Source organism: Clarias gariepinus, chromosome 2 (genome assembly GCF_024256425.1).
Source record: "Clarias gariepinus isolate MV-2021 ecotype Netherlands chromosome 2, CGAR_prim_01v2, whole genome shotgun sequence".
Lineage (NCBI taxonomy): Eukaryota > Metazoa > Chordata > Actinopteri > Siluriformes > Clariidae > Clarias > Clarias gariepinus.
This window is the reverse complement of record NC_071101.1, coordinates 8,419,290-8,433,534: the sequence shown is the minus strand read 5'-3', so window position 1 is coordinate 8,433,534 and position 14,245 is coordinate 8,419,290. Positions and strand designations below refer to the sequence as shown.

Here is a 14,245-nt window from a genome sequence, read left to right as displayed (position 1 = left end):
TGGCAGATTTACACCCTCAACATACACACACACACATACAAGCCTGCACATGCTGATACTTTGTCCACACACAAGAGGCTGTTTATAAAACACTTGATTTGATTGAATCTTCAGAAAAAATAAAAGGTTTGGGTCATATCTCTCTGTCTTTGTCTATCTTTGTGTGTGTGTAGGAACTCATCGTGGCTGGGCAGCTGTACAGATGCGTCTGCTCCATGAGCTAGTGTACGCATCCCGGCGCATGGGAAACCCCGCCCTCAGCGTCCGACACCTGTCCTTCCTCCTACAGACCATGCTGGACTTCCTGTCAGATCAAGGTTTGTCGTTTCTGCACATATATAAAGTACACACAGATTTATACAGGTTTAACCTCACATTCGCGCCTCCTTGCTGCAGGCGATGCTTGACTTTCTGTAAGACCAAGTACACCAAGGTCTTTCTTCTTTTGTCTCGCTCTCTCTGTCTTTTTTTTTGTCTCTGTTTCTGTCGCTTTCTATTTCTCACACACAATTTTTGGTAAAAAAAAAACAAAGTAAGGAAGGAAGAACAGGGCATGCGAGATAGAATGAGAAAAAAGAGGAAACTGGGATTAAAGATTAAAAGGAGAGAAGCAGAGAGCTGAGAATTCAGGGTTTTTTCGCTCAAGGGTACTCAAGGGCATTAATGGGATTTAAACTCACCACCTTCCAGAAACTCGTGTAAGACCTTTAATCCTGCAGCTTCCTCAGCCACCGATGACGACAGGAAGTGACAGACAGCGAGGTTCTCCACCTTTCTCTCTCTCTCTCTCTCCCTTAATACTCTCGAATCACTTCCTATAAATGTTTTATTAAAAAAAAAAAACAGTTTGGTCTTCCCAGCACTCTCTCAGTCCAGATATAATTAAGCGAGACATTTTGAACCAAAGTTGCGTTGTAAATCTTACCGGATAACCATTAAAATACTGCACCAGAAATAAAATGACCTGAGAGTCAGAATGTAGTAGAGACGGAAGATTAATTGGCGCGCCGAGATACCTCGATGAGATATATTACAGTGCAAAAGTGTTATTCTTAAATCAGGGACAATCTGATCATTTTGATTTACAGTCTTTGCATCTTTTCACACATTCCAAACTCATTTCTTTCATTTTCGGTTCTGTGATGCTGCTTCGCAAACCTTTGTTATAAGCGCAATATCAATAAAGTTGAGTTGAATTGAATTTCCAATTAATTAAATGATGTCGATTAAATAACATAAATAAAAGCAGATTTTTAAAATTTTTATTTTATTACTGTGTCAGGCTGCGAAGTTCCTACAGTAGATGTTTATGTACAGTAACAGCACCTGCAGCGACCTCATTTCCCCTCTCGTCTGTCCCAACCACTCAGCATTCAGCATCACCAGTATACTAATCACTGTCCTGAACATCATCTGTACTTGTTTCTCACTGATGATTCTCACATAATTCTTAGGTTACTGTGTGACTTAACAAACAAAAAACATTCCTCTGAAACCTTTCAGGTACAGGGACTGGATGGAACATGAGAGACAAAAAAAAGTCCCTCGGCAAGCCTGGAGAACTATACTTCAAGACCAGTAAAAAATAAAACGTCAAAAATGAAAATATGAAAAACGAATTTAATTACCGATTCGCTCACAATGTTTTTTTCAAGCTGACTCTGAGTGCGCGCTAACTTGTTACCGCTTACTGAAGTGACGTGAATAACAGCACGGTGGTAACACCTACATGACCTAGGAGCTCCACATTTTCTCTAAACTCGGCAACAAAACGTTGGCCGGAATAAGTTAAAAAAAGGATTTGTGGTGGTGGGGGCATGATCAAGGGCGAGAGAGGGAACACACCTGAGGAGAACGTGTCTAATTAATGCCTGTGTGTCGCTGTGAGCTGACTTCATATTTCCAGTTCTCCTTAGTGAACTTTTTAAGTGAGTCATGCAAAACTCTCTCTTTCTCACACACACACACACACACACACCATTGCTGGTTTCTGAGCTCGCTCTCGTGCTCTCTCTCTCTCTCTCTTTCTCTGCTCTGCTCTCCACTTTATTATTTCCCGAATCACAGCGAGACACAGACGCTAATTAACCACATTCTCCTCAGGTGTGCGTCCTTTCCATTTGCTTGACTCTTGCTCCTGTGTCAGAGCAGCGCTTGACCACCCACCTCTCATCACCAGGGACTTCAAATGTAGTTTTTGTTAAGATTTCAACTTTTTAAAAGTCATTGTGCTGGTCTTTTGTGCAATCTTGTTTTTTTTAGCTTGTAACTTGGTTTCCGCTATCAGCAGGAAAGTTCAGTTCCTAAACGTATTTTTGAATGAAATTTTCACCTTCATTGTTAGTTCGCACATGCCTAAAACTAACTAAAGCGAAGTTTAAAAACTGGAGAAATACCTAGATAAGAGTTATTGAGTAAATTGCACAATTCATAACCTGAACAATAGGTTGTTCGTTTAAATAATCAGTAGATTTTTCGACTACCAAAAAACATTAGTCATTAGTTACAGCCCGACCTGCTCTACTGTGAGAAAGGCTGAAATGAAAGAAGAACAATGAGAGCGAGAGAAAAACCAAATCAAGGACAAAACGTATGAAAATCTCATTAACATGAATTATTTTTACTTAATGGTCAAGTTATATGGTGGTCTTTCGGCTGCTCCTGAGCAAGGGGTTGCCGCAGCGGGCCAGCCGGTCCGCACATACAAGCTTGGCACATGCTCTTCCCGACACATCCCTCCCATTTTACCCGGGCTTGGGACCGGCACTGCATCCAGTGGCTGGGGTTTGAGCACTGGGTGGGAATCAAACCTGGGCTTTCCGCATGGCGGGTGAAATGCCTACCACTAAGCCACCAGTGCCCATAATGATTAAGTTATAAGTTAATTAAATATGGTGATTCTGAAGAGAATCTCACCATTTGTTAAAAAATTTAACTGAGCTGAACCTCTGATGCACACTCGAGCAGTCTTCTTCTGAGTATGGCTTCTGATGCCTCCCAAAAAAGATTGGGAAGCTCTCTTAAGATTAAGGGCAAGATGTTTCCCCTAGCAAAGCACTATCTCGGGATCTTATCCAAAATTTACAAGCAGATCAATACCGGCGGTGACCGTCGGGGAACCTTCCAAACCCGAGACAGTCTCAAAGTAGAGCTGCTTCTACTTTAAATGGACACCATTGTCAAGTCTAAGGCTAGGAACAGCCGAGATTGAGGACAGAAATTTGTAAGTGGTCATTTCAGGTCAAATCCAGAAAAAAGTCAAAGTCTCAGATGAGTCAAGCCTCAAAACTCTCAGATGAGACCAAAACCTTTACATTTCCAATATGTCCAGCTACAAAGGACACCAAGACCCAGCCAAGACCAAGTCGACACAGGAAATGTCTAGAGACTTGACAGACCTATTTTTGTGTCTCCCTCCAGCAGAAGCTGGTCTTTGTGGTTGTGGATGGAGAAAGGCTAAATGAAGGAATGCATCTGAATCTCCGTTATTTGCTTAGCTTTGTCGCTATTTATAACTTATTGTGTGGAGTTTGCATGTTTGGAGGGTTTCCTCTGGGGACCCTGGTTTCCTAGCACAGTCCAAAGACTTGCACTGAACAGGCTGAATGGCATTCCCAAACTGTCCAGAGTGTACCTCCCCACATGCCCCAAGTTTCCTGAAATAGCCTTTATGCCCCCCTTGACGCTACACACCAAAGTCGCATCTTACCATTCCTACTCGCTCCAACAGTTATTTCTACCCGCCCCCATGTAAGAATATAAGAATCCAAGAATACTGGGAGGCCAGAACTTGGACCAATCCTGTATAAGTAAATACAAGTTGTCTTTTTTAGCTTCTCTCCTCAGCATACAACAGTTTCATCAGGTGAGTCTGCGGTAACAACAAAGAGAAAGACTGAATACACCTGTCAGTATGCTTGATAACAGACATCCATCTTCGATTCCTTCTGCCATCGTGAGCCGTGCTATTATTTCCTTTCTGATGCGCTGCCAGCTGTGGGTTCTTGAATGAATTATAAAGATGTTGCGGTCACTGTCCATATCTCAAGTCCTCCATCACAGTATGCTAGGACTGCATCGATACTGATGCCGCGCTCATGGTCTCGTCATGCTCGAATAAGCTTCGTTTCGCACCGATGAAGAGAACTTGAAATCTGAATGATTTTAACAATAATGCCGATCAAAGCAAAGCAGACTGCAAGAAAAATCAAGAAGAGGAACTACAACAGTATGGTACAAAGCAAATTGTATAATGAAACTCAGCAAGAGGCATCATGACTAGCAGCAAACACTGAATTTGTTTAAAGCTAAATGAAATAATGTGATTTGTTCCATGTACCACTGAAATTCCTTTCCGTATATTCTAGTTTTAAAAGTTGGGGTCAGAGCACAGGGTCAGCCGTGATGCAATGCCCCTGGAGCAGACAGGATTGTGGACTATGCTCAAGGGTCAAACAGGGGCAGTTTGTTGGTGCTTGAGTTGAAACCCCGATTTTCCAACCAGTAACTGAGTAACCCACAGCCTTAATCATTTAAGCCACCACTGCTAATAGGAAAGGGAATCACCGGGACCCCACAATTTGATATTGTCACGATACCTAGTTGGCAGTTTGAATTTGTATTGCGATTCAGTAAGTATCACAATTTTATAAATATTGATTTGGTTACAATTCTTTATTTATTTATTTTATTTAATTCCCTGATTTTCTCCCTAATTTAGTCGTATCCAATTCCCACCTATAATTACTTCCACATTAAGGTTACAACAACTAGTCAGGGAGGGCAAAGACTTTCACGTGTTTCCTCCGAGCCACATGGCATCTTTTCAAACTGCGAGCTCTTGCATTGCTGAGGTCGGCGTAAAACATTAGGAGGACAGTTGGGGTCAGCGGAACACATTAGGAGGACCGTTTGATCCTAATAAGTGCACGATCCCCCACAATGACTCTTTATGGTAACACACCTGATTGAGTATTTCTTCCTCGTTTAGGTATCGGTATGATGGCTGACAAGTATTTGCCATACTGTAGCTTCTGTCTGAAACTTTTTTTGTGTTTTTAACTCCAGATTTTTGCTTTCCCCCACATAAATAAAAAGGACTAGGATGCTGGTATCTTAACCTGTAAGAATGATGAATGAGGCAGTGCAGTTCCCGAACACATGAATATAAATACCTCATTATCCCTCTGAACCTAAATGACCTCACAGCTGTATTCATTCTTTACCCACGATCCAGTTTCAAGTGATATCACCCAGGTTGTGTGGGGAAAAAATTACAAGAAAATTAAAGAAAAAGTCTGACAAAATTGCAATGCATAATGTCAAAACATTAAACTGAGACTAAATGAAGAAAATAATTAAATAATTATTTATATAGATAAAATGTTGAAGGAGTACTGAAATCGAAAGACATAAGAATAGAATAGAAGAATTCCACTACAAAAAAAAAAACTAGATGGTGCAATTAAACTAAAGATGGAATAATTCATTTAAATAAAATTAAAATATGATTAAAAATTAGGTGGGAATTTACAAATTTATAAGGTTACAGAATGAAATGAAAAATAGATTAAAAAATTACACAGGAATTACAGAATGTGCGAAGCGTAATAATATAATGGAGGTATTTAAAATATAAAAAATTATAGAACAGTAAAAATATGTTAAAAGTACTAAAGTAAAAAGGTTTAAAGCTAGTAAAGAAGCAGTCTGTCAGGATAGACGAGAGGGAGGACGCAAGTGCAGGTAAAAGACAATATTTATTTGTTTCCGCCATGGTTGTCAGGTAGGGTTTTACTTGATCTCTTGCTTTAGCTGGCCTGACATATTCTACTACTACTTTTTTAGGCTATGTAAAGTCTTTAAAAAGTTTAGTGGTTTGCCTTTGAAGGGATAATGCTCGACGCAAAAGACAGAGCTAATTTTAGGGCCACAAAGCAGACAATAACAAAACAATATAGAAGCTAGCCTGCATTGTAAATTGCAAATTGTGTTTTTTGTGGGGTTTTTTTGATGCGACAATTTTTTGTTATGGGTTGCCTTTTAAAGAAAGAAAGGGCGTGATCTGAGCTTTAGTCTAAGCTAATTTCAGGGCCAGAAAAACAAAGATTTAAAGAAAGAATTATACGGAAAAACAAGTAAATATTTTTATTGAAAAATCTTATTTAAAGTAATAGAATTTATTCAGGTTTATAATAGTGATGGGTCGTTCATAAAGGATTTAATTTTGAACAAGTCTTTAACATGAAGAACCAGTAGTCTCAGAGAGGGATTTGTTCATTCTCTACTGAGCATGCATGCGCAAAGCATCGCAAAACCTCTGTAGGTAAGAAATGACTAGTTACCTCTGGAGTTTTTTTGTCCAAATCATTCATTCTTTTGTCACGTGACTCCTATTAACACTATGCAGTGCAATAGTTTCAAAAGAACGTATGACTCGGACTAGAAGACTCATGAGAATGTACTGTGTAATGTACTGCGTAGCGTCTATGGGACTCTGACCAGAAGATATGAGAGTTGAGCAGCTCATTCTGTTTGTCCTTAGCTGCATTGTAATATTTTCATTAATGGAACTATAGCCAAATTTTGTGTATGTAGATGTGTCGGGGGTCTGTTTATTAAAAATGTGACATTTTATTTTATTTTTGATCAAAAAATTGAAATTAACTAAATGATTTAAAAAAAGATTTGTTCATTTTGATGAACGAGATTCAAATAACTGAGTTACTAAAATGATAACTAGTCATCACTAGTCATCACTAGTTTAGAAACTTGTTTAAATGTTACACGCTGCTCCTTTTATATTTTGTTTATGTATTACCTGCCTAAAATCCATCCAGATTCCCTCACAGTCAAGATGTTTTATTTGTGTGTTTTTAATTTTATTTTATTTAGACTTAAATCCAAAGTAGTCTTGTATCATCATAGTCGTGGGCATTCACAGTCACGGTCTCCTGGCAGGCGCGCTGTGTAAATAGTGAGTAATTAGCTACATAGTTAAATAAAGGTAACGAGCCCACACATTGTTCAAATGTTAGCATGGTTTGTTCATTTGCTTTGTTTTGTTTTTCACTCATCAGAGAATTCATTACAATTGTTTTGGCAGGAAGTTGATAAGTTGGATTACGCACTCGCACTCACACACACATACACATGCACACCCCTGTTGTACATTAAGGCATGTTTTGTATCACAGTTTAGCGGTGTTCGCATTGCTCTTGTGAGATTTCATGTTGTTCTAGATTGTTCTAGCTGTAGCTTGTTAATTAGCTTCATTACTCATTTAAAATTCCCTCTTTGACTCCCTGCTCTTATTACATACACTCTCCTGTAACTGGACTCTCGGAGGAGGTTTAGAGTTCTTACTCGTTTAAACCCCTTATACGCACAGCTACTTCTAAACACTGTGTTCATGGTTATCTCTGTGGTTGCGCACCTTCAGAGATGAGGGTTCGATTCCCTCCTTGGGGTCTGTGTTTGTGGAGTTTGCATGTTTTCCCAGTGCTCGGTGGGTTTCCTCCAGGTACTCCAGTTTTCTCCAACAGTTTAAAGACTTGCCCAAATTGCCTGTTTTGTGTGTGTGTCCGTTATGCAATGGATTGGCATCCTGCCCAAGGTGTACCCCACCTCATGCCCAAATCTTACAGTTTTTTAATGTAAATTTATGTTTCTTAAGCATTTTATTGAAAATAGTGATGCTAAGCCATTGGACCAAATAAAAATCTATCTTTTCTATATTATATCTACCTATCGATCGATCGATCGCTGTGTACTAATGATATGTAAAATAATAATAATAATAATAATGTTATCTACAAAAAATGTTATCCTTAAAAAGTTACGAAAATAGTTATTTATATTTATATAAACATTTTATGATACTTATGATACTTCTTCTTCTATGATCTGTACATTGGTCAGCTCTTTTCATAATATCTTTGTTTCATACACTGGAGGACCCGAAACCAGTCTGTCTGTCTGTTGGAATGAAAATTTAATGAAACTTTGCCAGTCCTTAGGTATTTGCCTGAAGTTAAACCTTTAAAAATAAAATCAAAATGTTGGGTAAAAGAAAAGTTTTGTTTGTCTGCTCATGTGCCATACTGTGGGCGCGTCTAAAATCGACTTAGTTTAATGAAACTTTTTAATAAAATCAAATTTGGTGATTTTTTTGCAGTACTCGGATATCTGCCTGAAGTTTAACCTGCACCATAAGTGAAATAAAAATGTTGAGGAAAAAGCAATGTTATAACAGTTATGTGTCGGATTTAATAATCTACTTTAAAATAAGCTACTTATGTAAATGTAAACAAAAACCTGCACCAATAGATATTAATTAGAAAAGCTTAACCGAATATTTTTTACTGGGATTAGTTAAGCAATTTAAGTGGTATAAGTGAATAAAAAAAATGTATCCGATCTACTCTTCCCATTTCTTATCTGTGATTGACTCTCTGATTACTGAACAGGGAGTGTATTTGGCTGTTGACGAAAGAAGGACAACTTAGTGTAAACAAGGCATAAGATACTCAACCTTACAGAATGCGATTTATTTGTATTAACAAGTTAGACAGAGAGTTCTGCCATACATAAAGACAGACCGACATGGGCTTCAACCAGAAATAATATCACTGATTACATTAATGATCACCAGATTATTTTTTATTTTAACTTTTAAGTAATTTTTGCAAACTCTTTAACAGTCAACAATGGGTACTTATGTTTTGTGGTGGCCAGTCATATAAATCAGCCTAGGGGGCACTGGTGGCTCAGTGTTAGGTGTTTCGCCTGACATGCAGAAGGCCCGGGTTTGATTCCCAGCCAGTGCCCAAATCCCAGCCACTGGACGCAGTGCCGGTCCCAAGCCCGGATAAATGGGAGGGTTGCGTCAGGAAGAGCATCCGGCGTAAAACCTGTGCCAAGTTGTTGTGTGGACTGGATTACCACTATGGTGACCCCTTGCCGGGAGCAGCCGAAAGACCAACAACCATCATATAAATCAGCCATTTATTCTTTTCTTTCCCTTTTCCATACTTATTATCTCTATTTTTTAAAGAATTCCTGCTTCATTTTTTTTTCTAAAGTCGGTTTCTGATGGGTACAATGCTCTATTAAACACATTCACTGTTTTTGACTTGATAGGCGATTTAAAATCCACTACCCGCGCGTGCGCGCACACACTCACAGACACACACACACACACACACACTCATATCATGGAAGTGAATGATGAAATGATTTGTAAGGCAAGTTTATTTCCAGTCTTAGTGAAAAATGGAACATTGTTTGCAAAAGACAACGTCTCTTGTGTGGTCCTTAAAAACTAATCTGATTTTGATTGACAGCTGGGACACAGAAATGGTGTGTGAGGTGTCGATGTTGTTGCTGTGAGGTTTAATCTGAACAGCATCCGAGGAGAAGCACAGAGAAATAGGGTGAGCGTAGCAAGCGGCGGACATTAATCAGCACACCAGCTTTAGTGGAAAAAAAAAAAAAAGCAGTACTTCTGGGGAAAAAAAAGCATCTCTTTACCTCTTTCCTGATGCTGAAATATTGATGAGTCTCTGAGAAAGTCTACACAGTGATTAGTTTGCTGTTATTCAACTGCATAACAGACGGAAATTTATATATTTTTTTATTATAATATACGTCAAAAAACACAGCCTGTCATGTCGAAAAGAAATCACAGAAACAAGAAACTCCTCTATACTAAGGATGTCTGTTAAAAAGCAATATACATTCAGAAGTAAACCTGTTCTTCTGTACAGAAAATCTTCTTACAATAACAACGATTGCACATGCAGGTATTTAGTAAAACTACTTTTAATTCCCAGCCAATGCCTAAACCTGAGTTATTGGATGCAGTTTCGGTCCCAAGCACGGGTAAAGTGGCAGGCCTCCAGTGTGGCGACCCCAACGGGTACGCTGCGTTAGAAAATAAGAGCAGTGTGCAAACTGAATAGAAAGTAAATTTGATTTTATTTAAAATATATATTATTTTACTTAAATTTTTAACTTTATAAATTTAATTGCTTTTAATTAAATAAAATTTAATTAAATTTTCCATTTCATGTTATTTCTATTATATATTTAGTTTTTTTATATGGTGAGTTTTATTTATATAGTTGATTTAATGTTACTTTATTCATTTTTATTTTGACTATTTGACTTTAGTTTAATTTATTTAAATTGTATGTGTGTATGTATATATATATATATGTATATACTGTAAATATACAAACATATATACGGTATATATACAAACATATATATTTATTTATTTATTTATTTATTTATTTTTTTTTTCTTTATAAAGAACAAAATGCACAGACTAGAGCATGGGTTCTCAGTCTTTGGATTGTTTTAAGAGTCAATTTACCGAATGTTTTAAATAATAATAATAAAAAATAATAATAACTTACATTTAAGGTAAAACTCTGGGAGACTTTCGGTCTAATATAACCTTCTGTCAGTCATTTCTTAGATGCTTTACTCTCGGTGTGCTGTAGATTCTGGGGACAGAGCTTCTGAAAACATTTGAACATCAGACCCACATAAATATTTACACATAACCATGAAAACGGGACAAATCTTATTTTAAATGCCCTTTAAAAGTGCAGGCATGGGTTTTAGCTCAACATGCCATGAAATAGAATATTAACGCTATACTGTAGGCGCAATATAAACGGCATGAGGGCAATGTTGGAGTCTGTAACATGCTGTAATAACACCGCTCAGGCGTTACCCCAGTTCAAGGAAGCACAGAAATGTGCCATGATGGCGTTACTGTAAAAAAGATGTTACGCCAGGCAAAATGTGACCATCTGCCTAACTAAATCGATTATCTCAGTCATTTTTTAGCAGTTACGGTATTTATGGGACACATTGCTGGCTATTAACCCTGAGACAAGACAAGTGCATCCGAATACCTGGAATATCTCTTGACGCTGCAGTGCACCACATAAGCCCAGTCATCTAATTAAGACACAGAGTGTGGCATGCCATAACGCACCAGACGTGGCATTTTAGAAAAGCCTCAATCCTCCAGTTAATAAATCAGTGTGTAGACAAAACCTACTCCTAATTTAAAGTCCTCTCCGGCTGAAATGCTCAGTTTAAGGCTTTGCAGAGGCGGCGTTAGAAGAGGCCGTTCTCTACCTCTAGAGGCGGCCACATGAAAATAATGAGAGATAGGATGGACGATGGGAATTTTCAAGCTGAGGGAGCGGAGGCAGGTTGAGATAAGAACCACACGTTAGGCGAAAAGATGAGTGCGGGGAATGAGTCGGGCTGGCCGGAGTCAGAAGGGAGGCTTGGGGCAAGACGTGGGAAGGCTACAGGCGACGCTGGGTGCTCAATAATTAGACACTAGGTGAGGCGCGTCGGTGAAAGTGCACGGTGTTGGAGCGGATTGTGCTGGCTCGAGGATGGCTGGTGGAATGATGAGCTGTTTGATTTTTTTTTAAAGCTATTTTTAAGAGAAAGTGAAGCATGTTAGCCAAACAGAGGTTTTTAATTAGGGGTCATGTGGTTAGAGGAGAGAGAGCTGCTATAAAATGTGTACAAAGGTGTAAATTGGAGTAAATATTTTTCAGTTTTTTTGTGAATTACTGTGAAATTCTGTAACTATTTGGGGGCATTTTTTGTGTGTCTTCTTTGTGTGTTTTCTAAATTGGGTGGGAACACTCTTTTGTCAGTTGATGCAGGCCAATAATTTGACTTTTCTGAAATGGATACTGTACGTTTTCCTAATTATGGAAACTATCAAAAGTAAAGAGACTTTTTTTTTGCTTATGCTTCGATTAACTCAGGGCGTGTTTAGCTGAAGTGTTTAGATCAATCTGATTTGATGGAGTCTATGCTACTAAAGGTGTTTGTGTCTATTCTGATACCTGAAATACATTTCTATAATGGAGATCATCAAACTAATTTAAATATTACACAAAGATAACCTGAGTAAATACACAGTGCAGTTGTTAAATCATGACTTGTTTATTTAGAGTAAAAAAAGCTGTCCAAACCTGCCTGGCCCTGATTGAAAAAGTAATTGCCACCACTTGGTAATTCATGAAAGAACTGTGATTAACCACATTTTTTGGAAAGCTAAGTTACATTTTACACTGGGGCCTGATTTACTGCCAGACCTTTGAATCAAGAAATCACTTAAATAGAACCTGTCCTATAAAGCCGGCATCTAAAGGAATTCACAAAAAGATAAGAAACAAAGTAATTGACATGTATCAGTCTGGAAATGGCTACTAAGACATTTCTAAGGCTTTGGGACTCTAGTGAACCACCGTGGAGAACCACAGAACCACAAATGGAAAAAACTTGAAACAGTGGTGAACCTTCCCAGGAGTGGCTGGCCTACCAAAATTACTCCAAGATCACGATGACGTGACTCATCCAGGAGCTCATGAAAGAACCCAGAACAACATCTAAAGAACTGCAGGACTCACTTGCCTTAATTAAGGTCAGTGTTCAAGATTCAGCAATAAGGAAGAGACTGGGGAAAAAAATGTCCTCTATGGAATAGTTCCAAGGTGAAAGCCATTGTTGACCAAAAAGTACACAAAGGCTCATCTCAAATTTGCCCAAGAAACATCTTTGACATTATCATCAAGACTCTGGGTAAATATTCTGTGGACTGCTGAGAGTGTTTGGAAGGTGTACGTTGTGGCACATCTGGTGTTAAAACATAGGCAAAGTCAAACATGGTGGTGGTCTAGCAATTAATGACTTGCATAATTGATGAAACCTGAATTTCAGGTAAATATGCGCTCTATCAGAAAATCCTTAAGGAGAATGTCCAGCCATCAGGTTGTGACCTTAATGCAGCAGCCCAATGATCTAAAACACAAAAACAAGTCCACAAGGTTTTGGAGTGGCCTAGTCAAAGTCTAAACTTAAATCTAATGGAGATCCTTAAACAGGAACCATTCATGCTTGAAAACCCTCTAATTTAGCTGAAGTAAAATAATCCTGCAAAAGAAGAGCGGGCCAAAATTTCTCCACAGCAATACGAAAGACTTATTCACAGTTAACGCAACTGCTTGATTACAGTTGTCAAGTGGCACAACCAGTTATTAGGTTTATGAGCAATTCCTTTTTTACATAGGGCCAGGTAGGTTCGGACAACATCTCCCACATCAAGCCTACTACTCAGTCAGGGGGAGCCGAAGACTATGATGTGTTTTCTCCGAATCACATGATGCTAAACTTTTCAAATAGCACCGTTAGGTGGGGTCATAATACACTCAGAGGACATCGCTATCCGCTCCTTCCGCTCGCGTAAGCCCCCAGACGCCCATGATTAGCTGTAAAGTCGTGATTGATGCGAGAGGCTACATCATCACCCGAGAATCGAACTCGCGATCTCCAAGTGATAGGGTGAGCACTTTACCACTGCGCAACCCAGGGGCCCTTGGACAGCTTTTTTCCCTTAAAAATTAGTTCTTCATTTAAAAACTACATTTTGTATTTACTCAGGTTATCTTTGTGTAATATTTAAGTTTGTTTCATAATCTCAATCATTTAAGTATGACAAAAAAAAAACTTTTCCACAGCACCTCATCATGCTTTAAAACTTGTAAAAAAAAAAAAAAAAAAAAAGTATTCTCTTTAAAGAATTTAAAGAAACCTGGGAGTGTATTCACATAGCTTCTTAAGCCTAAAAGTTGCTCCTAGTGATGAAATTCTAAGAACATTCTTAGAATTATGACATTTTCTTAAAATTTCCCCTCAAATCTAGGACAAAATCTTAGTAAAGATTAAAATTATCCACAAAAAATCTTTCCTAAAAACAGCTCCTAAGGTAAAAATTGTTACGAGTATAGAGGAGGACTTTTAAGAGGCTAAAGAGTTTCTATACCAGAGGGCAAAATGGCGGAAAGAAGAAATATTCTACAAATACTGAACGTAAAGCTAAAAGTAAACACTGCTTTTCTGTCCAATCTGGTTTTCTTGTTGTTTTACTTCCTTCCATCTCTCTTGGAATGTTGGCTACATTCCATCCAAAAGTGCAACGTAAATAGACGGTCCTGCAACCATGTAAATTGGTAAAAGCCGAGCCATTTTGCTTCCATCAATCTAAAATGGATCACAAGTAATAAAATTAGTACGGTAAATAAAGTAAGAACTTAAATATAGTAACTACTGTGTGAAAATTGGTTGCTTCAAACGTAGACACATTTTTAACATTTGGCTGTTTTAATTTTCTTTAGGATATTTAGCCTATAACAGAAAC

The 14,245-nt window shown here is 38.2% G+C and overlaps 1 protein-coding gene across 3 annotated transcripts in view; it reads left to right on the top strand.

Moving 5' to 3' along the window:
* Positions 1 to 14,245, top strand: part of trappc9 (trafficking protein particle complex subunit 9) — a 215,968-nt gene that overhangs the window by 34,721 nt on the left and 167,002 nt on the right. For all 3 annotated transcript variants that reach the window (XM_053481018.1, XM_053481001.1, XM_053481010.1), the window contains one exon: positions 174 to 317. In XM_053481018.1, coding sequence (XP_053336993.1) covers positions 174 to 317 — 144 coding nt within the window. The remainder of the gene's footprint in view (positions 1 to 173; positions 318 to 14,245) is intronic.